At 38.8% G+C, this 24,296-nt stretch overlaps 1 pseudogene and 2 gene segments (V, D, J or C); 2 read left to right on the plus strand and 1 right to left on the minus strand.

The window, feature by feature from the left end:
• LOC117715468 (immunoglobulin kappa constant-like) overlaps positions 1–24,296 on the plus strand; it is a 473,681-nt gene that overhangs the window by 19,549 nt on the left and 429,836 nt on the right.
• Positions 8,456–9,131, minus strand: LOC117715079 (immunoglobulin kappa variable 4-1-like). The segment is given in 2 exon segments: positions 8,456–8,829; positions 9,034–9,131. Coding segments are annotated over 2 exon segments (408 nt in total).
• LOC117715080 (protein FAM107B pseudogene) lies at positions 21,886–22,283 on the plus strand (annotated as a pseudogene).

A 24,296-nucleotide genomic window follows, 5' to 3' on the forward strand; every position in this document is an offset into this window, starting at 1 on the left:
TATTTTTTTCTTTCTTTTGTGCACTTGGTGTTTTGATTATAATGTGACAGGACATATTTCTTTTCTGGTCTAGTCTATTTGGCATTCTATAGGCTTCTTGTATGTTTATGGGCATCTCTTTCTTTAGATTAAGGAAGTTTTCCTCTATAATTTTGTTGAAGATATTTATTGGCCCTTTAAGTTGGGAATCTTCACTCTCATCTATACCTATTTTCCTTAGGTTTGGTCTCCTCATTGTGTCCTGGATTTCCTGGATATTTTCTGTTAAGAACTTTTTGCATTTTGTATTTTCTTTGACAGTTGTGTTGATATTTTCTATGGTATCTTCTGCACCTGAGATTCTCTCTTCTATCTTTTGTATTCTGTTGGTGATGCTTGTGTCTATGACTCCTGATTTCTTTCCTAGGTTTTCTATCTCCAGATTATTCTCCCTTTGTGATTTCTTGATTGTTTCTACTTTCATTTTTATGTCCTGGATGGTTTTGTTCAATTCCTTCACCTGTTTGGTTGTGTTCACTTGTAATTCTTTAAGGGATTTTTGTGTTTCCTCTTTAAGGGCTTCTACCTGTCTACCTGTGTTTTCCTCAAATTCTTTGAGAGTGTTATTTATGTCCTTCTTAAAGTCCTCTATCATCATCATTAGAAGTGATTTTAAATCTGAATCTTGCTTTCCTGGTGATATGGGGAATTCAGGACTTTCTTGTGTGGGAGAACTAGGTTCTAATGATGCCAAGTACCCTGGGTTACTGACGCTTATGTTCCTTCACTTGCCTTTTGCCATCTGTATCTCCTTAGTGCTACCTGCCCTGTCCCTGACTGGAGCCTGTCTTTCCTATTATCTCATTTGAATTAGAACTTTGTGGGTTGGGCGTAACTACTGGGGTAAGCACTGGGGCCCAGAATCTGCTCAGTGCTCAAGCTCAGACAGGATGCTGTCCAGGTTAGAGCTCTGGGAGCCCCATTTCCTCTGGGTTCTTAGAGATTGGGGCCAGAGCTGCCACCCATGATCTGCTCAGTGCTCTGGCCCAGACCAGAAAGAACCAGTGCTCTGGGGCAGGAGTGACTTCCTGGGTCCTTGTGGGTCCCAGTTACTCCCTGTTTGGGGCAGGCATTGCTGTCTCCTTACCTAAGATACTGCCCAAGTTAGAGCACCTGGGAGCCCTGCTTCCTCTTGGTTCTTAGAGATTGGGGGCAGAGCTGTTGCCCAGGATCTGCTCAGTGCTCTGACCCAGACCAGAAGGCTTATTTCTTTTTTAAATTGGATATTTAATTTATTTACATTTCAAATATTATCCTCTTTCTGGGTTTCCCTCTGCAAACCCCCTATGGCATCCTCCCCTCATCCTGCTTCTTTGAGGGTGCTCCCTTACTCACCTACCTACTCCAGCCTCACTGCCACAGCATTCCTCTACACTGGGGCATCAAGCCTTCACAGTACCAAGGGTCTCCCCTACCACTAATGTCAGTTAAATTCCCTTAAGCTCCTTCAGTCCTTTCCCTGACTCCTCCATTGGGGTCCCTGTGCTCAGTCCTATGGTTGGCTGTGAGCATCCCAATCTCTATTGGTCAGGATCTGACAGAGTCTCTGAGGAGATAGCTATATCAGGCTCCTGACAGCAAGCACTTCTTGGCATCTGCAACAATGTCTGGGTTTGGTGTCTGCATGTGGGATGGATCCCCAGATGGAGACGTCTCTGGATGTTGTTTCCTTCAGTCTCTGCTCTACTCTTTATCCCTGTATTTCCTTTAGACAGGAACAGTTCTGGGTTAAAAGTTTGGAGATGGATGGGTGGCCCCATCCCTCAAATGGGGGGGGGGGGGGGTAGCAGGCCTAACTTCTGGATATGGACTTGCCTGGTTCACTCTCCTCTTTGTAGGGTATTTTGCTAATGTCATCTCTGTGGAGTCCTGGAAGGCTCTTACTTTCCTGGCATCTGGGACTTTCTGGTTCCTGCCCATAGTTCCCCACCCCCATTGCTACACACCTCTGTTCACCTCTCTGGAGATTCTCTGTACATCTCCTCCATTTCCTCCCATACCTGACTCTCCCATTTTCCCCTTCCCCTTTTCTCTTTCTCTCAAGTTTCTCTCACCCTCTACTTCCCTTGCTTATTTTACTCCCCCTTCTAAGTAGGACTGAAGCATCTACTCTTTGGTCTTCTTTCCTCTTGATGTTCATGTGGTCTCTGAGTTGTATCCTGTATTCCATGGTCTTTGCCTAATATTCACTTATCAGTGAGTACATATCATGTGTGTTCCTTTGTGAATGAGTTACCTCACTCAGGATGATATTTTATAGATCCATCCATTTGCCTCATAATTTCATGAAGTCATTGTTTTTAATAGCTGAGTAGTACTCCATTGTATAAATATACCACATTTTCTGTATCCATTCCTCTGTTGAGGGCCATCTGGCTTGTTTTTGCTATTATATATATGGCTATTATGAACATAGTGGAGCATGTGTCTTTATTACACTTTGGAGAATCCTCAGGGTGTATGTCAAGGAGTGGTATGTTGGGAGCCGACTTTTAGCAGAAAGCACCTAGAAAGCCTTGCTGTCAGCTTACCTTAAGATACTGCCTGAGTTAGAGCACCTGGGATCCCCACTTCCTTTGGGTTCTTAGAGATTGGGGGCAGAGCTGTCACCCAAGATCTGCTCAGTGCTCTGGCCCAGACTGGAAGGGTTGCCCAAGATTTTTTATCTTACCCATTCTGACTGGTGTGAGGTGGAATCTCAGTGTTGTTTTGATGTGCATTTTCCTGATGACTAAGGATGTTGAACATTTCTTTAGGTGTTTCTTGGCCATTTGAGTTCCCTCAGTTGAGAATACGCTGTTGAGTTGAGCACTGTACCCCATTTTTGATAGGGTTATTTAGTTGTCTGAAGTCTAATTTCTTGAGTTCTTTGTATATATTGGATACTAGCCCTTGATCAGATGCAGGATTGGTAAAGACCTTTTCCCAATCTATTAGTTGCTGTTTTGTCCTATTAACAGTGCCCTTTGCTTTACAGAAGCTTTGCAATTTTATGAGGTCCCATTTGTCAATTCTTGATGTTAGAGCATAAGCCATTGGTGTTCTGTTCAGGAACTTTTCTGCTTTGCCCAAGTATTCGAGGTTTTCCCCTTACTTCTCTTCTATTAGTTTCAGTGTATCTGGTGTTATGTGGAGGTCCTTTATCCACTTGGACTTAAGCTTTATACAAAGAGATAAGAATGGATCAATTTTCATTTTTCTACATGCTTACCTCCAGTTGAACCAGAACCATTTCTTGAAAATGCTGTCTTTTTTCCACTGAATGGTTTTAGCTCCTTTATCAAAGATCAAGTGACCATAGGTGCATATTTCATTTCTGGGTCTTCAATTCTATTCCATTGATCTTCCTGTCTGTCTCTGTACCAATACCATAAAGTTTTTAATCACTATTGCTCTGTAGTAATTAGCTTGAGGTCAGGGATGGTGATTGCCCCAGAAGTTCTTTTAGTGTTGAGAATTGTTCTCACAATCCTGTGTTTTTTGTTATTCCAAATGAATTGGCAAATTGCTCTTTCTAGTTCTATGAAGAATTGAGTTGGAAATTTGATGGTGATTGCATTGAATCTGTAGATTGTTTTCAGCAAGATGGCCATTTTTACTATATTAATCCTGCCAACCCATGAGCATGGGAGATTTTTCCATTTTCTGAGATCTTCTTTGATTTTTTTTCTTCAGAGACATGAAGTTTTTGTCATATAGATCTTTTACTTTCTTTGTTTAGATTCACACCAAAGTATTTTATATTATTTGTCATATTTTGAATTCTTCCTTAACTGTTTGTATCCCTTTCACTTTCTTTTGTGGTGGTCTAATTGCTCTGGCTAGGATTTCCAGTACTATATTGAATAGGTAGCAAGAGAATGGGCAGCCTTGTCTAGGTCCTGATTTTAGAGGAATTGCTTCAAACTTCTTTCCATTTAGTTTGATGTTGCCTACTGGTTTGCTGTATACTGCTTGAATTCATGGTTTTTCCAAATTTTTATCATGAAAGGATGTTGAATTTGGTCAAATGCTTTCTCAGCATCTAATGAACTAATCATATGGGTTTTTTCCATAAATTTTGTTATATAGAGGATTACAATGATAGACTTTCACATATTGAACCATCTTTTCATCCATAAGATGAAGCCTACTTGATCATTATGGATGATCATTTTGATGTGTTCTTGGATTTGGTTGGCAAGAATTTTATTGAGTATTTTTGCATGGATATTCATAAGGGAAATTGTTCTAAAGTTCTCTTTCTTTTTGGATCTTTGTGTGGCTTAGGTGTGAGCATAATTGTGGCTTCATAGTATAAATTTGACAGTGTTCCTCTGTTACTATTTTGTGGAATAGTTTCAAGAGTGAACATTTTAGATCTTGTTTGAAAGTCTGATAGAATTCTACACTAAACCCATCTGGTTCTGTATTTTTGGTTGCGAGACTATTAATGACTGCTTTTATTTCTTTAGGGTGTATGAGTTTATATGGTTTATCTGATACTGATTTAATTATGATATCCAGTATCACTCTAGAAAATTGTCAATTTCATCCAGAGTTTCCAATTTTGTTCAGTATTGGTTTTCATAGTAGGATCTGATGATTCTTTAACAGTTTCTTTTAATTTTTAAGTCATTGTTTAATTTAAAAATTATTAAATATAAATACTTTTTAAAGAAATAGTAGCAAGTCTTGGTCTTCATATGGTTGACCATTGCAATGTAGGTACCTGATCCCAGGCCTGAGACAAGAAATTTGGCCATAAACAGCTCAGAGAGGAGCTCTTTGAAGTGCCCAGAAATCCTGAAGTGCACTGAGTATGGGGAAAGGATGGGTTGGGCTTTACAAAGGAGGACAAAGAAATTGAGTATAGAAGCAGACATGAGCCTGAAGCTAACATGGTAGAAATTGGCTAAGAAGAATAAGCTTTATGCATAGTGCAAAGAGAGTCTATGTGACAGAGGTTACAAAGAGTTCATGTATTTCAGTGATTATTATTTAATGAATGTTGTACTTGACACAGAACAAAAAAAATCACCTGAAGGCTGTTGTCATTTCTGTCTCAGATGAAATGTTAACTCTCTCTCTCTCTCTCTCTCTCTCTGTGTGTGTGTGTGTGTGTGTGTGTGTGTGTCTCCCAAAAAACTAAATTTTTAAAACTATAAGACAAAAATAAGTGCTCTATGAATACTCTAAAGAATGGAGAGTTCTTGGAACACTTTCTATTCTCAACAATATCAAAGTTTTCAAGCAACACTGCTTTTCACATTGTGATCCTGAGTAAAAAGAAAAAGCAACTGGACGTTATTCAAGATTTAGATAATGTGGCTTCCTCTTGGTTTAAAGAAGAATTTACACTACTGAGTAGCCTTCACTCCAAATCTATAAATGTCCTCAGGAGCTAAGATTATGAGAGACATGAGCAGGGATCCTTGTGAATAAGCAGAGTCATCCTTTACTCTACTACAAAATATAATGCTGAATCAGCAAGATATTCTATAGACAGAGCATTTGTCCCATTGGGTCATATTCAGGATGGGAGTGTCAAGTATCTCAGTCTCCACAGTTAAAAGTGAGATAAAAGAGATGTTAGAGTCATATGTGGCTCCAGAAACAAGGGCAACAGATATCATAATTTCTCTCCTTTTTGGATCCTTAATATGCTGTATGTAAAGTTCATGTATGTATGTGTGTATAAGTGTGTATCTGTGTATATGTGTATACATGTGTATATGTGCATGTGTATATGTGTGTGGTGTTTATTTGTATATACATGTGTATGTGTGTACATATGTGTACCTATGAACATATGTGTATATATACATTTAGATAGAAAAAGGAAACAGAGAGAATGAGAGAAATACAGAGAGAAATAGACTCAAAAGAAAAAATAACAAGATGTTGTGGTACAGTGTGTTAAGGTGTGTCTCTGTATATTCAATTGTTAATTATGTAGAGGCAGATAGCTAAATGCTCACAGGACCCTTGCATTCTTATTTCTATGGTCCATTACTGGGTTTTCTATTTTGTAAATATTCATTCTTTCTCATCTTCCTAAGGGATTCTAAAACTGTATCTGATTGGCCACAGCAAAGATAAAAAATATAACCAGACAGGAAGTGGGGTTGGAGTTTCCATGCAGAGAGAGGAATGCTGGAAGAACATGTAGTAGATTCAGCCAATGAACACACAGGTGAACTGATGAACCAAAACCAAGCACAAAGTTAGAGCTGGACACGACAACATAGAAATACTTAGAGCCAGGACTTGCCAAAGGCCAGCCATGGCATGGTGGGGAAAATCTTTCTTCTTGTCAGTTCTTCTTGAGGCAGTGGAGGAGGAAGAGCGTCAGCAGGGGTAAGACTTGGTCTTATGAGATATTTAGGGTTGCAGTATAATAAAAGTTTACTTATCTAAGTTACTATGCTACTGTAGCTGACCTGCCTTCTGTGATCCTCTGAGGCCAGAAACTGCAGTTTCTGGCACTTAGCACCTCATCCAAAAAGAACAGAGGATTAAGTAAATAGCCTTCGTACTATTACAGCAGGAACTGCTGGGCTCTAGCTTATGCCTGCTAGTCTGAGGTCACAGGAAGAAAAGACACTTAGAGATGTGGTTATAGCATTTATTACTAAGTTGTTAAAAGTTTACTATGAAAGCTATCTAAGGAAAAAAGTGGAGAGATCCTAAGCAGGGAAAGGGGAAAATTCTACTCTGTCTAGGGAAAGGAAAAATTCTATTCCATCTGTCTCTCATCTCTTTGTCCTCAGTACTTATACATCTTTCAGAATACATGATCACATGTTACCAAGTTCATCACAATTTCACACCAAAAATGAAATCATAAATTGAAATGGAAGTTTACAACAGAGAATGTTTACATACATATCCATTAGGAGTAATTATCTGGCTAAACATCCATCATCTGTCTAGCTCCAAAGGTTCACTAAAGTTTTAAAACTATAACTAAGTTTTTAGTGAAGCTTTGTATAGATAAACCCAGGCGATATGTTATTTTTGCTCCTAACACCTATAATAAATCATTAGTTCCCTTTTAATGACCTTTGGTTAATTGTTTTACAACCTCTTGGCATGTGCTCTGAGTACAAGAAAGTCTGGTTACTAAGAGCAATTAACTGATAGCACTTGGGAGACTGGCAGAGTTCACATTACAGCTTTGACTATCAGAAAGGGACCTAATAGCAGTTCCACTATAAAACAGTTTAATAATCATTGATATAATTTTAGGAATTCTTATAGGATCATTTTTAAGACTTAAGAAGTCATATATATATATTTGTCTATATAGCATCACTACAAGACAGTACATCTTCGTGTATCTGCAGAAATCTGCTCCAAAGGAGTGTGCTATTGCTTAGTGATTGTTATATATGTTTAATAATAATAGAAGAAGCTAATTAATAGCAGGAATCTTTCCTAAAAATGAGTCTCTTACAGCCCTGCTAAATATGGTCACACCTGTTGCAGATTATATAATAATCCAAGGCATGCCATTTCAGGATAATCACCTGCTAGTTATGAGATTGTCCTATTATGCCTCCTGACAAGGACTAGTCAAGTTAGAGTAGCTGGGAGACTGCCCAGCAAAGGCCTAAGCTTTAAAATATTAAAAAGCCTCTGTATCAATAGTTATGTTGTTGGTAGGTCAAAAATAGCCCCACTATAACAACATGAAAGGGAAATGGAAATGGGAAAAGTTAGTGGATATAGTCAAATATATGACTCGAAAGACATTCTGTTATAAAACTTGCATAAAATGAGTACATATCAATAAAGAATTTTAAGAAGCAACAACATTGCACAAAGAACAAAGGCACTTGCCACCAAGCTAGTGTCAGACCTGAGACCCCAGAAGCCACTTGGCAAAAACAAAATCAACCCCTAGTTGTCCTCTAACCTCCACAAAAATTGCACTGAACATATTCATCTGCAGGTGTTCACACACACACACACAAGCACACACAGATGCACACATGTACATAAAGATAATTAATTAAATAAAAAGAATACAAATAAGATTAATAAAAAGAAAATGGATATCATTAAGGAATCAAGAAAACCTTCTAGGAACTAGAAAAAGCAAGAAACAAATTTTTTCTATATACTCCTAATAAAATAATTTACCAATATTACCAATTCAGCCCAGAGGGTTTCACATCAGATATCAAATTTATAGAACTATGAAAAGATAAATCATGTTCCATCAGCATTTTTAGTGGTAAATTGTTACAGAAGGAATAGGAAAATAATACTTTGTGTTTATCTGCATTTTGCTGTTTGGAATTTTTATACCAAAAGACATAATAGGCATTGAACACATTAGTTTTTACTGGGCTCTGTAAACATTTTTGTCAGTTTTTCAGGCATGACAGCTCTCAGGCAGAAGGGGGAAGTGTGCATGCCCAGGCTGTGTCCTGTACACATCTCTTTAAATGCTTAAGGAGGTTTGTGTAGGAGGCTGAAGCACTGTGGGAGGAGCATCATAATTCTGCTGACAGTAATAAACTGCCAGGTCTTCAGCCTGCACATTGCTGATGGTCAGAGTGAAATCTGTCCCAGATCCACTGCCTGTGAAGCGATCAGGGACCCCAGATGCTCTAGTGGATGCATAGTAGATCAGCAGTTTAGGAGACTGCCCTGGTTTCTGCTGGTACCAGACCATGTAGTTTTTTTTGTCTTTACTCCATAAAAGACTCTGACTGGACTTGCAGCCCACAGTGACTTTCTCTCCTGCTGACACAGCCAGAAAGGATGGAGACTGGGTCATCACAATGTCCCCACAGGTACCTGCAATAATGTATAGGCAGTGAAAATGCATACATACACAAACATAGATTATAATAACAGGTGTAATTTATCATTTAAATGTCCTTATAATGTCATAATGTCAGAACATTATTCTGTAAGAAATATTGCACACTGGCACATATTGCAAATTTCTTATTACAAAGATAAAACTTTGAAAATATTTTAATACTTTAAATTTCTTACCAGATACCCAGAGCAGCAGGAACATGAAGACCTGGGTAGGTGATTCCATCTTGCTCTCCCTGCCTGTCTGATGCAGTTCAGTCACAATGCAATGCCTGGTTTATAAATTCTTAACAGCTGGGCTGTGCTAAGCTGGAGGAAACCATGCAAAGCAGACAGAAAATGAAGAACAAATGCCTGGACCGTGTGTGTGTGAGTGCCTGGTGGCAAAAATGCTATCAAAGAAAGCATTAAAAAACACTGAAAGTGATTGGCTACTCATCACCAACAGAAATCCATTATGGAATCTAGTAGGTTTGGGTTAAAATACAAGACATATTTAAATCAGTTGACTTTTTCGAAACTTTAGAAGAGCTATCTCAAATTGATCATTCTAGAAAACCTGATAAAATATGCTCAGAAAAATCACAAGAATACAAGAAAGAAACAGTAAAAAAAAGTCCTAAAAAGGATAGTAATGGGTATATAGTGTCAATTTGATACAAGACAATTCATGTTATTGATATACAAAGTGAAGTATTTGTCTGATATTAATGTACTAAAATTAAATCAGAATATATTGATTATGTACATTTAATTAATATGCATTTTTTCTTCTATTTTGCATTAACTATGTCATTTTACAAAGAAACTTTTCAAGTATAATACATTAAATGATTTGTGATAAGCATGTTCAGATCTCATTTATAAACTACTGACATACCAGAGAGATGGATTGTGGGTTAATAAAGCTCTCAATCTCTGGTGTTGGCAGGCCTGGTAGTTCCTGAGGGCAGCAGGAATCCAGTGATACAGGTAAAGCTTGGAGTCTCCTGATGGCAGCAGGCCACTGAGACTGCAGGTAGAGCTCTTTGTCCTAAGTGGCAGCAAGTTTCTAGGAATACAGGGAGAGCTGATAGTCACTAATGGCTTCAGGCCTCTGGATGATCCAGGTTGCAGCAGGCCTCCAGGGACAGAAGCAAAGCTGGTAGTCCCTGAAGGCTGCAGACATCCAGGATTGCTGGTCGAGGTGTGGAACATAAAATGAAACACAGGATAGGGAAAATCTCACAGCTGCTGGGCTTGCTGGAGGAGAGGCCAGGTCCTGGGTAGCATCAGGACTCCAGGGAAGCCGGCAGAGCTGTGCCTTGGGACAACAAGTAGAGACAGGAGAGGAGGAACTCCCTGCTGGGTTTTCCTTGAGGGGCCTACAGGCAGGCAATTGGGGTTAGGAATCTCATCTATTGGTCCCTGGTAGCTGCAGGCCTCCAGGGTTGCAGTTGGCTGTATATACCTGAAGATGGAGCACAGCAGGGAAAGGTCAGACCTCACAGCTGCTGGGCATGTTAGAGGACCCAGCAGGCAGAAAATGGGAAGGAGAACAAGGGGTGGAGGGAAGCCTAGCATAACTGTCCTCTGAGAGGCTCCACCCAGCAGCTGGCCAAAACAGATGTAGAGACCAAACATCAGAAAAATTCAAAGAGCCTTGTGAAAGAGTTAGGAGAATATTGAGGAACCCAGAGAGGGTGGAGACTTCCTAAGAAGACCAACAGAATCAAATAACATGGGCCCTTGGTGGACTCCCAGAGAGTGAACAGACAACCAAACAGAATTCAGGGACTGTACCTAGTCCCTTCCTGCCCACCCCCTGCACATATGTAGCAGATATGAAGCTTGGTATTGATGTGAATCCCCCAATAACTGGAGCAAGAACTTTCCATGACTCTGTTACCTGACTGTGGACCCTGTTCTCCTAATTAGGCTGCCTTGTCTAGCCTCAGTAGGAGAGGTTGTGCCTTGTCTTGCAGTGACGTGATATGCCATAGTGGTATCCAGGGAGTTTGGGGGGCCTCCCCTTTCTCAGAGAAAAAAGGGAGGAGGATATGGGCAAAGAAGTTGTGTAAGGTGGACTCAGGGAGGAAAGAGGTATGTGTTGGAATGTAACTTGAATTAATTAATTAATGAACAAAATATTTCCCAATTTCAAACTGAAGAAAATAACAGATGAGCAACAACCCTCATCAGTGTCTAACAAGTTATCATGTGATCTCAATCCTCACTAACCTTTATATTTCACTTTGTGACACCTGCAGGGAGCTCAGACTGTGCTCTCATGCCATTTATTGCTGCTCATTCAGATTAGACACAGGGAGACAGGGGTCTCAAAAATGCAGACTCTTGCAGTTAAGCATTGGCTTCTCAAAGTAAGGGGGGAGCCCGTTACATTGCAATGGGAGAGCATAGGAACTGAGCAGGTAAAATTTTCATGTTCTTTTATATATAATCAAAAAAAATACCTGACAGCCTTAGTTACTACTTTTCCCACAAATCTGTTTTCCACAATGTCCCAGTGCATTTGATTTCTTGGGCTGAGGTTCAAAATGCACTACAAACCAGGTGACTCAAAATAACAGAGATGAATTTCTTTCCAGCTTTGGAGTCAGGAAATCTGAATAGATTATTTTGAGCTCCTGGGACACAGAAGCCTCTTCCATGCATCCACTATGCCTAGAGGTTTAGGGAAAGTGAGACTGAGATGCAAAATATACTGAAAAAATATAAGGCTGAACTTGGCTTTGCTATTGAATTACATATCTTTTACTCTCTGGATGAATGGCTGTAGCTACCCGATATCAGTGACAAGAAATAGTAGACATTGGAAGATTATCTACAATTCAGATAAAATATTAACATAATATTAATTTTGATAAGATATACAAGGTAGGGTACACTTGAAATTTGATCATTTAAGATGCTGACACATGGAAATTTCTATTGGTTCAGAGCAGCATGGGCTACAAAGCTACTTTTAACCTAGCCTGTGATACAAAAAAAGTTCCATATTTAAAAATAAACCAATAAAACTAGTCCATTCTGAATTAGTGCTTTTTAAAATATATGATTATATGGCTCAGCAATTACTAGCACCTTCTGCTCTTGCAGAGGACTCCATCTTATTTCTCAGCTCCCATATCTGGAGCCTCACCATTGTTACTAACTCCAGTTCCAAAGGACCAGTGCCCTCTTATGTCCCATGGAGTAACTAACACACACTCATATGGCATACACACAAAGAGATATACACAAAGACATACATAAAAAATTTACATCTTCAAAAGAATGCTTGATTATACATATGATATGGACACATATATAGTATATAAACATATATTTATATGTTAAGCATAAATATCTCATGAATGTGAAACTAATGTCTTCTAAGTGAATATAAATTGTTCATATGCTATTTTTTGATCAGAGTGTCCCTTCTTCAGCTCCGCTCACATCCTTCCCACCCTCCCAACCATCCATTTCCATGCTTTCTTTCTCTTTCTTTTTAGAAAAAAAAAGACTGGTGTGTGTGTCTGTGTCTGTGTATGTGTATGTGTGTGTGTGTGTGTGTGTGTGTGTGTGTGTGTGTAAGACAAAAGCATACACACAATAAACATAAAACACAAAACCAGAAACCATAATATATAAACAAACAACAGTAATGTAATAAATGCCAAAACAAAGTAATATGAGCCCAAAAAATCAACAAAAATACCATTTGGTTCATTTTGTATTAAACATCTACTGCTGGGCATAAGGCCTTCTCCTCAGTGGTGTTTATAACTGCAGTGGGATTCCATTAAAGAAAATTAATTTTTGATTTGGGAGTGGTTGCTGCTTGGCAATAGTTTCTTAGTTGGGAGAAGAGCTCATGTCCATTTCCTACTGGTACCACAAGGACTCTATTTAGCTTAGACCTGTGCTGGACCTGTACTGGCTACCACAATCTCTGCAGTTTGTATGTGCATCATTACTGTTGTGTCTGGAACACTGTTTCCTTTCTGTCATCCATCCCCTCAGGCTTTCACAATCATTCCATCTCCTCTTCCTCAAAGATTCCTGAGTTCGCAGGAGGGAGTTTGATGAAGACATTCCTTTTCAGAGTGAGTGTTCCAAGGTCTCTCATTCTCTGTACCTTGTTCACTTGTGAGTCTCTGTATTTTTCCCATCCACTGCAGGAAGAAGCTCCTCTAATGATGGCTGAGCAAGACAATGCAGAATGTCGAGTCCTTTAATTGCTATGTTCTATCAGCAGAACAATAGTATCTGGGGATACTATATTATATCTGGTGATACAATACTTTCCCCTTGTTCCATAGTCTATCTGAGCTTGGGGTTTTGGCTACCAGAGCAATGTCAAGTATCGTTGGATCTCATGGTATGGATCATAAATCCATAGATTGAAAATGATTAGTCTCACAAACATTCAAGCCATAGGGTTTATAGCTACATTGGTAGATGCCCCCCTGGTAGAATGCAAAGTATCGTTCAGTACCATGAATACTAGTCAATAGGAGTAAAGGTTTTAGTTAGACACCAACTCAATTTTTCTATGTATGTATGACATATATGCATATATGTATGTATATGCATAAATGTATACATATGTGTATATGCATACACACATATATACACATATATGTAAAGGTTCTAGTTTAACATATAGGTGTAAAGGCTCTATTTAGACACCAACTCAACGTATCTTTCTCTATACATATTACATATGCATATATACACATATACACATATATACATGTATGAAAGAAACATATATACATATAAAATAAGTATATATACATACACGAAAAAATCTAAATGGAATCCCCAAATAACAAAATTCAAAACCTCCACTAGACATTTTTCACCATTATGTGAAATCTCCAGTGTCAGAAAAGGGTGACATCTAAATGAGTTGTTGGTTCATGTGGTCCCCATTGTAACCTACAAACAATACTCCTAGCTATTGGTTTTTCTCCACAAACTCATGGTAAACCCCTATGGCTGAAGAGACTTACCTATTTTTATTACAGACTGATGGTCAGCCATGCCTTAAACACATGTACACACACACACACACACACACACACACACACACACACACCTGTAACCTTGGTCTTCTGGTACTGTCATAAGGTAGCAGCCCTGTATGAACTGTATATCCCACACAGGTCTCAGACATTCACCACAGGATTCTGGAAACTACTTCAGGAAACATGAATTTTATGTCCAATGCTCTTTCCTCAAATAAAAATGATTTTGTATCACTTGGCCCACCCGAGGAGCTTCCTACCTTTGTCTACCTCTTTCTACCTTACCCACCAGGAGATTTGCATATTATTAGGACCTGCTCTACTTTGAACTTTCTCCCAAAGGCTTAGTAACAACATTAGTACAACCAAAGGTATAACCACCTTCATTTTGATGATTAAAACAAATTAAAACAAAATTTAAAAATTATTTTTATCTTTTTCCCCCCAAAGTTCCAAGCTTCCTTTATTCCTGGGATTGTGACCAAAATACAAATAGCAAACTTACTATTATTTGAACTTTAAACTTATACTTCAGATCTCAAAGCTCTATTGTCAGTAACATGTGGTTTTCCTATTGATACATGATATGGGCAAAAGTGTCAGACAGTGGTTAGAAAGACTCAGATTAATCTTTTTTTCTTATAAATGACAACATTTAATTGGGCCTGGCTTACAGTTTCAAAGGTTCAGTCCATTATCTTCATGTCCAGAAGCATAGCAGCCTTCAGAGAAGGAACTGAGAGTTCTACATCTTGATCTAAAGGCAGTCAGGAGGAGACTGTTTTCTGCAGGAATCCAGGAGTGTCTCTTCCAACTAGGTGGAGCTTGAGCACTGGGAGATCTCAAAGACCACCTACATAGTAACACATTTCCTCCAACAAGGCCACACCTATTCCAACAAGGCCACACCTCCCAATAATGCCACGTCTTTTGGGCCAAGCATATTCAAACCACTACATCCACTTATATCCCATACCCGTTTTCCCAGTTTCTTACTCCAAGGGCAATGTGTTATATGAGTCTATGAAAGAAGCCTATAAATTTCTCAAGGTATAATCTATTTCTTCATGATTTTGCTAGCATTGTATATGAAAATTTTGTCTTATATTTTATATTGCACATCTTGAGGATCATTCCATATTTGGACACACAAAACTGCTTAAATATATTAACAGCTCTGTAGTTTTTACTGTACATGCTTTTATTATTATTATTATTATTATTATTATTATTATTATTATTATTTTATTATTATTATTATTATTATTATTATTATTATTGAAAATACATTCTTCTCTCATACAATAAATTTTGACCCCAGTTTCCCCTCCCTTCACTTCTCCCAACTCTTCCCCTTCCCTTTCCCTAGCCCCCAGATCCACCATCCTGCCTCCCTTTCTCTTCAGAAAGGAGCAGGCCTCCAATAGACAACAGCCAAACACAACTTAACAAAATACAATAAATCAAGTCCAAAACCCTCATATCAATGCTAGGCAAGGCAACCCAACAGGAGGAAAGGAGTCTCAAAGAGCAGGCAAAGGAGTCAGAGACACACCTATTCCCACAGTTAGGAGTCCCACAAAACCACCAAGCTAACAGCCATAGCATACAGACAGGGGACCTTGTATAGACCCATGCAAGCCCCATGCTTGCTGTTTCAGTTTCTGTGAGCCCATATGAGCCCTCTCAGTTGATTCATTGGGCAATGTTCTCCTGGTGTCCTTTATCCGCTCTGATTCCTGCAATCTTTCCTCCTTCTTCCCTCCAATCTTTAAGGGGAGGGACATTATGAAGATCTTCTATTTAGTGTCTTTCTCTTCATAATGTCAGGCTGTGGGTCTCTGCTCATTTATTGGTTCTTTGTATTTTCTTTCTCTCTCTCCTCTCTTTTACCCCCTCTCTCTCCTTCCTTCCTTCCTTCCTTCCTTCCTTCCTTCCTTCCTTCCTTTCTTCCTTCTTCTCTCTCTCTCCCCCCTCTCTTTCTTCTTTTATTGCCATCCTGTACCATGTATTAATTTAGTTCACTCTCAGCTGATGTCCCTTTGGGTCAGTGTTAGTCTTTTGATTTTAGAAGAGCAATGTTGCACTACATACCACGGATACTAATATATAGGCTATAGTTAGAAGTGACATGTTGGGTCTAGAGACATTGCCCTTGGAGTCTTGATATCTGTTGCCTCACTGTCCTCCATAAAATTTTGGGTGTCTACCCAGTAGTGCATAAAAATGCTAACTGCCCACATCTGCACCAACAGTATGGTAACATTTTCAACCCTTGCCAGTCTGTTCAGTGATGATATTTCATTGTGGCATAAATTTAGATTTTTATGTAATGAGACTCTTTTTTGAATTTTTCATGTGTATGTACTTACTCATTATGTGTGTGTTTATGAATCTCCTCCATGAGTCTGCTCATCTTTTCTTCTCAGTTTTGTATTATGCCGTTGCTCTTTTTCTGTTGATTTGTTGGTACTTTTTAGATAAGGTATTTCCTTCTTTGTGCTTTATATTTCCAAGTGACAAGAGATCATTGGTTGGTAACTTTGTCTCACTCTGACTCCCTTCCACTCATTCTTTTCACCTGTGTGAAGGAGGAGTCAATTATTCAGTGGCTATGTTTGCTAGTTGGATATATGTCTATCTAGCTCAGATACTTCTCTGTTCCTCTCAGCCTTTAAAATTTGTTCTACAATGAACATGCACTTCAGGTAGCCTCTGGCTATATCTTAAGTTTAGTCACAAAGGTCTTACACCTGTCAAGTGAATTCTGTGGGCTTTCAGAGCTGATAGGTAGATCTGCAACACTTTGGGATCTAGTACTGGGAGAACTTCTGTTTACATACTAAGGTTGGTTGCCCAGGGGCTCTATTGGTAAAAAAAAAAAATATATGACTTTTTTAATATTAATCTGCCTGACCTTTTGTTAGTAGAATTTTGATGAGATGGTTTATTATTTACTAGATCTCTCGAATGCTAGTGAGCTTTAGAGGTATTAAAAAGACTAATTTATGCCTGTGGTTTGAATCCCAAGCCTATCTTTTCAAAGATTTTACCTTTTAAATTTTTTTCCATTTGGGGTATGTTTTTCTTCTTCATATGGAAAAATAGTGAAATTGATCAACTTCATATTTTCTGGATATTGAAACTTTGTGTTATGCTTAGAAAGCAAGAAATTAATCTTTTCACAACAAACAAAAAAGAAGAGAAACACACAAACATAATTCCACCTCTAACAACAAAAATAACAGGAAGCAACAATCACTGATCCTTAATACCTCTCAACATCAATTCTCTCCATTCCCCAATAAAAATAAATATACTAACAGACTGCATACATAAACAGGATCCAGTATTTGGATGCATACCGGAAATACACCTCACAGACAAAGACAGATATTACCTCAATGTCAAAGGATGGAATTTTTTTCCAAGCAAAGGGTCCCAAGAAACAAGCTGGAATAGCCATTCTAATATCCAACAAAATAGACTTTCAACCAAAAGTCATCAAAAAAAAAAAGGAAGAAAACTTCATACCCATTAAAGGAAAAATTCACCATGATGAACTCTCAATTCTGACATCTATGCCCCAAATGCAAGTGCACCTACATTTGTAAAAGAAAAGTTACTGAAACTCAAGGCACACATTGAACCTCACACAATAATACTTGGAGATTTCAAGACTCCACTCTCAGCAATGGACAGATCATGAAAACACAAATTAAACAGAGACACATTGAAACTAACAGAAGTTATGGAACAAATAGACTTAACAGATATCTATAAAACATTTCAACCTAAACCAAAAAAATATACCTTCTTATCAGCACATCATGGTAACTTCTCAAATATTGACCATACACTCAAACATAAAACAAACCTCAACAGGCACAAGAACATTGAATTATGTATTCTATCAGACCAACATGAACTAAGACTTGTCTTCAATAGCAACAAAAACAACATAGAGCTCTCATACACATAGAAGCTGAATAACTACCTACTCAATGATAACTTGGTCAGGAAAAAATAAAAAAATAAAGACTTTTTAGAATTCAATAAAAATGAAGGCACAAAATATCCAAACTTATGGGACACAATGAAAACAGTGCTAAGAGAAAAACTCATAAGTCTGGGTGCCTCCAAAAAGAAACTGGAGAGAGCTTACTGCAGTTTGACAGCACAACTGAGAACTCTAGAACAAAAAGAAGCAAATACATTCAAGAGTAGTAGACATCAGGAAATCCTCAAACTCAGGGCTGAAATCAACCTACTATAAACATACAGAACTATACAAAGAATCTACAAAACTAGAAGCTGGTTCTTTGGGAAAAACAAACAAAATAGATAAACCCTTATCCGGACAAACCAGAGGACACAGAGACAGTATCCATATAAAAAAAAAACAGAAATGAACAGGAAGACATAACAACAAAAACCAAGGAAATTCAAAAATATCATATAATCCTATTTCAAAAAACTATATTCAAAAAAAGTAGAAAGTCATGATGAAATGGTCAGCTTTCTAGACAAATACCAGGTACCAAAGTTAAATCAGGACCAAATAAACCATCTAAACATCCCCATAAACCAAAAGGCAATAGAAGCAAACATTAGAAGTTTCCCAGCCTAAAAAGGCCAGGGCCAGATGGTTTTAGAGAAGAAGGTCTATCAGACATTCAAAATTCTAATTCCAGCACTTCTCAAACGGTTTCACAAAATAGAAACAGAAGGAACACTATCCAATTCTTTCTATGAAGACACAGTTATACTGATACCTATAGCACAAAAAGACACAACAAAGAAAAAGAACTACAGACTAATTTTTGTGAATATAGATGCAAAAATACTCAATAAATTTCTCATAAACTGAATCCAAAAACACATCAAAAAGATCATCCATCATGATCAAGTCAGCTTCATCCCAGGAATACAGGGGAAATGTATTTCAAAGTACAGAAATCAATGTAATTCACTATATAAACATACTCAAAGGAAAAAAAAAACTATATGATTATCTCAGTAGATGCTGGGAAAGCCTTTGGCAAAATATAACACCCAGTCATACTAAAAGCACTGGAGAGATCAGGAATTCAAGCTTCGTGACAAAAATAATAAAACCAATAGCCAACACTGTAACGAGCGCCCCCCAAATCCCTTTTCGCCCACGAATAAGGACAGGAGGCGGTAATCGGGTATACTGCCATGAGGACTTTTTACTACTCCACACGGTAAAGCGGAAAGACAGAAGAAGCCGGAAGTGGCCTAGGTTTAATACACCCTAGAGTGACGTATTCACTTCTGATTAGCTGTTCGCTCACAACCCCAATATTATGCCTCGGGACAGGCCAGTGACTTGGCGCTCTTTCTGCCTAGCAGCTGCGCAGAATAATTGTTTACTGCTGGGAAAACACGAGGCCAGCGCCATCTTGGAAAAAGCAAATGTATACCCACTGATAACAGCGGCTCACTACACAACACCAAACTAAATGAAGAAAAAAATCAAATCAAACTCATTAAAATCATGGACAAGACAAACCTATTCAATATAGTTCTAGAAGTTCTAGCCAGAGCAAATAGACAACAAAAGGAGATCAAAGGGGTCCAAATTAGGAGGGAGGAAGTCAAGATATCACTATTTGCAGATGATGTGATAGTATATATAAGATGCCCAAAAATTTCTACCAAAGAGCTCCTACAGATGATAAACAACTTCAGCAAAGTGGGTGGATATAAAATTAACTCTATCAAATCAGTAGCCATCATCTACTCAAAAAATAAAAGGGCTGAGAGAGAAATTAGAAATCACCCCTTCACAATAGCCACAAGTAATATGAAATATATTGGTGTGATTCTAACCAAGCAAGTGAAAGAACTATATGAAAAGAACTTCAAATCCCTTAAGGAAGAAATCAAAGAAGACCTCAGAAGGTAGAAAGATCTCCCATGCCCGTGGATTGGCAGGATTAATATAGTAAAAATGGCCATCTTCTCAAAAGCAATCTACAAATTCAATGCAATCCACATCAAAATTTCAACTAAATTCTTCATAGAGTTAGAAAGACCAATTCTCAAATTCATTTGGAATAACAAAAACCCCAGGATAGCAAAAACTAAAAGAACATCTGGGGAAATCATCATTTCTTGCCTCAAGCTACACTATAGAGCAATAGTGATAAAAAATGCTATGTCTGTGCCCATAGCTGATCCTGTGCCACAGCACCTGGACCTGATCCTGTGCCACAGCACACCATACCCATATACCACTGGGAAAGGGCTAGTATCCCACGAGTGCAGGCACACGTGTGAGCACAGGTAACACCAACCACTTCTGCTCAAATTCCTGACCCAAGAGTGACTAGTCCAGAATGATCAGGACACAGGAACCAAAAAAAACAAGGGAAAAGATCTTTCAGGTATCCATCTGAGCCCCAGAGCTAACATTGTGACACAGGTCTCCATACCCAAATTCCTCCCAGAGAGAAGTGGATTCCCACAGTACTGACACACTGGTTTGCAGGAGAGACAAGCCAGAATCAGAGACACCAAGACCAGCTAACACCAGAGATATCCAGATGGTAAGAGGCAAGGAAAAGAGCATAAGCAACAGAAACCAAGGCTAGTTTATATCATCAGACCACTGTTCTTCCTATAAAATGAGCACTGGATTCTCCAACACACCAGAAAAGCAAGACTCTGATTTAAAATCACATCTCATGATGATGATAGAGGACCTTAAGTAGGGCATAAATAGCTCCCATGAAGAAGTACAGGAGAACACAGGTAAACAGGTAGAAGATCTTAAAATGGAAACACAAAAATCCATTAAAGAATTACAGGAAAACAAAAACAAACAGATGAAGAAATTGAACAAAATCATTCAGGATCTAAAAATGGAAATAGAATCAATAAAAAAATTACAAAAGGAGACAAACCTGTAGATAGAAAATCTAGGAGAGAGATCAGGAATCATAGACACAAGCATCACAAACAGAATACAAGAGATAGAAGAGAGGATCTCAAGTGCAGAAGATACCAGAGACAACATTGACACGACATTCAAATAAAATGAAAAATGCAAAAAGCTTACAACCTCAAACATCCAGGAAAACCAAGACACAATAAAAAGATCAAACCTAAGAATAATAGGTGTAGAAGAGACCAAAGACTCCCAACTTAAAAGGCCAGTAAAAATCTTCAATAAAATTATAGAAGAAAATTTCCCTAACATAAAGAAAGAGATGCCTATAAACATACAAAAAGCCTACAGAACTGAAAATAGACTGAATGAGAAAAGAAATTATTCTCATCACATAATAATCAAAACACCAAATACACAAAACAAAGAAAGTATTCTAAAAACAGTAAGGATAAAAGGTCAAGTAAAATAAAAAAGCAATCCTATCAAACTTATAACAGACTTCTCAATAGAGACTATGAAAACTAGAAGATCCTGAGCAGATGTCATACAGACCCTAAGAGAGCACAAATGCCAGCACAGGCTACTATACACAGCAAAACTCTCCATTACCATAGATGGAGAAATGAAAAAATTCCATGACAAAACCAAATTTACACAAATCTTCACAGAAATCCAGGCCTACAAAAGATAATAAAGGGAAACCTCCAACACAAGTAGGGAAACTTTACCCTAGAAAAAACAAGAAAGTAATCTTCTTTCAACAAATCCAAAAGAAGATAGCCACACATAATTCCACCTCTAATGACAAAAAAATACCAGAAAGCAACAATCACTATTCCTTAATGTCTCTTAACACCAATGAACTCCATTCCCCAATAAAAAGACATATACTGGGAGAAGGAAGAGGAGGAGCTAGGAGAGACAGAGAAAAAGAAGTGGACATGGAGGCTGATGTTTGCTTGTCTGTAGCACTCAAAGAAAGAAGAGTCTCATCAAGAGTGCCAGTGCCCTGAGCTGGAACAGAGGATGCTATCAGACAGCCCACTTGAGGAATTTGACCCCAGGGACTCCAGTCTCGTTCCAAGAAACATTATGGCTGATCCAGACTACACAGAAGATGACAATCCTGAGCTAAGTAGGCCCCAGAAGCTAATCAATCCTGTAAAAATATCCCAAAATCATCACGACCTCCACAGAGAGCTTTCTTATGAATTAAAAAAAGGAGTCTTGCCCTTCAGAATAAACCAGAACTGCAGAAGGTGATGAAGAAGAGAAGACAAGACCATGTGATAAAGCAGAAGGAGGAAAAAGCTCAGAAGAAAAAATCTGATCTGGAAATAGAACTATTAAAGTGACAGCAGAATCTGGAGCAGCTTGAACTTGAGAAGCAGAAATTACAAAAAGAGCAAGAAAATGCCCCAGAGTTTGTGAAGGTGAAAGGCAATCTCAGGAAAACAGGCCAGGAGGTGGCCCAGGGCCAGGAGTCCTAGGCCCAGGCTGTGTGACCTGGTGTGCCCCCACCATTTCTGTAGGAGCCCTGTCTAGGTGCCTCTATAGTGCTCCTCTTGGGCCAAAGTCCTGAGGAGGAGAATCCAGACAGCTGAGAATTTTGACTATCAAAAAGGATTGCATTTGATTTACCATCGAAGTAGAGAAGTAGATGAGTCGTCTCTGATGGTTGCAATTCCCATTTGCCAAACAAAAGACATCAGCCAGCACACAAGATACCACAGACCAGTTTAGAGACTTTAGACAAAGAAAACCACAAAAGAGGGGAAGAGAACCAGGAAGCGGCACTGAGCCACATGCAAGGGGTGCACTACTTGGCCTTTCCATCCATCCAAGTTTAGCGGGACACACAGCCTTCCTTGTTCCTTTGAAAAACTAAGCAAATTCCTTGGAATCTCCTCCTTGGGTTATCTGTTAGATTTTTGATTGCATCAAAATGTATTTCATCTGTTACATCCAGTATTTGTATTTCATTTTGAGAACACAGAATTCCTCCCCCAACACATTACAAATTAAGGAAGGAGGGTATTACTGTTTATGTTTAGTCATACCTATACTTTGGTTGACATTGAAGTTCAGAAACAGGATAAGACATTTGAACATGTCAGCACCTGTCAGGAACTTGCTCTAATTCCCTTAGGTTCTTGGTGTGACAACATGGCAGATGCCACCTTTCCACTTTTAAGAAGGTACACACATCCTGTCCATTACTTTCCTGCTTTAATAACCATAGGCTTTTCGTTCAGTTTTAGTTTGTCATTTCTTGCTCAACTATTTCTTTCAGTTAAAACAATTTCTCAGTTCTTTGTCAGATGAAACTTGAGTGTGTAACTCAACTTCTGTGTCCCATAAAAAGAGACCAGATCTTTTGAGTTCTCTTGAGAGTGAGTAGAGGGGTGTCCATTAGGACTGTGTGATGAGGCCTTTAGAAATTGTATGTAATTTCTTTATTGTTTCTACTTCCATTTTTAGATCCTGCATGGTTTTGTTTAATTTCATTTCCCATTTGGTCGCATTTTCTTGCAATTCCTTAAGGGATTTTTGTGTTTCCTCTTTAAGGGTTTCTATCTGTTCTTTGAGAGTGTTATTTATGTCTTTCTTAAAGCCCTCTATCATCATCATGAGAAGTGATTTTAATTCTGAATCCTGCTTTTCTGGTGTGATGGGGTGTTCAGGGCTTGCTATGATGGGGGAACTGGGTTCTGATGATGTCATGTAACTTTGGTTTCTGTTGCTTGTGTTCCTGCCCTTGTCTTTTGCCATCTGGCTAACTCTAGTGCTGCCTGTACTTGCTGTCTCTGGTTGAAGGCTGCCTTTCCAGTTATCTTGCTTGTGTCTGATCTCCTAGGGGTCCAGATATCTCTGTGATCTTTTCCAGCTGTACTGATTACAGTGGTACCTCTAGGATGCCTCAGGATTTGGTGCCTCCAAGGTCCAGCTGTCCAGCTAGGTGTCTGCTGTTCTGGGTGCAGTGTCTCCTCTAGGATATCTCAGGATATGTTGTCTGATGCTCCGAGTTCAGTTGTTCCTCTGTGGCTCTGGGTTGAGTGGACCTTCCAGTATGTCTCAGGTGGAATCTGGGGTCCACACAACAGCAGACCTGGCAGAGGTCTGGTCCAGGCCTCAGATCCAGGAGAGGGCCAGAAGGGGAGTGCTACTCCGCAGGGGCAGGGAGGGGGGATATCTGCTGAAATCTGAGAGCTCACAGCACCCAGCTATGGGCTTAGGGCAGTATGTGGGTCTTCCTACCTAATGCTGGCTGTGGGATTCGTGGAGGCTCCAGAATGTCTCAGGCGGAATCCGGGGGCCACATTTACACAATGGAATATTACGCAGCTATTAAAAATAATGAGTTTGAGAAATTCTTAGGTAAATGGATGGAACTAGAAAATACCATCCTGAGTGAGGTACCCCAATCACAAAAGAACACACATGGTATTTACTCACTGATAAGCGGAGATTAGCCCAAAACTTTGAAACAACAAAGATTCAAC

The sequence above is a fragment of the Arvicanthis niloticus genome, chromosome 9 (genome assembly GCF_011762505.2).
Source record: "Arvicanthis niloticus isolate mArvNil1 chromosome 9, mArvNil1.pat.X, whole genome shotgun sequence".
Classification (NCBI taxonomy): domain Eukaryota; kingdom Metazoa; phylum Chordata; class Mammalia; order Rodentia; family Muridae; genus Arvicanthis; species Arvicanthis niloticus.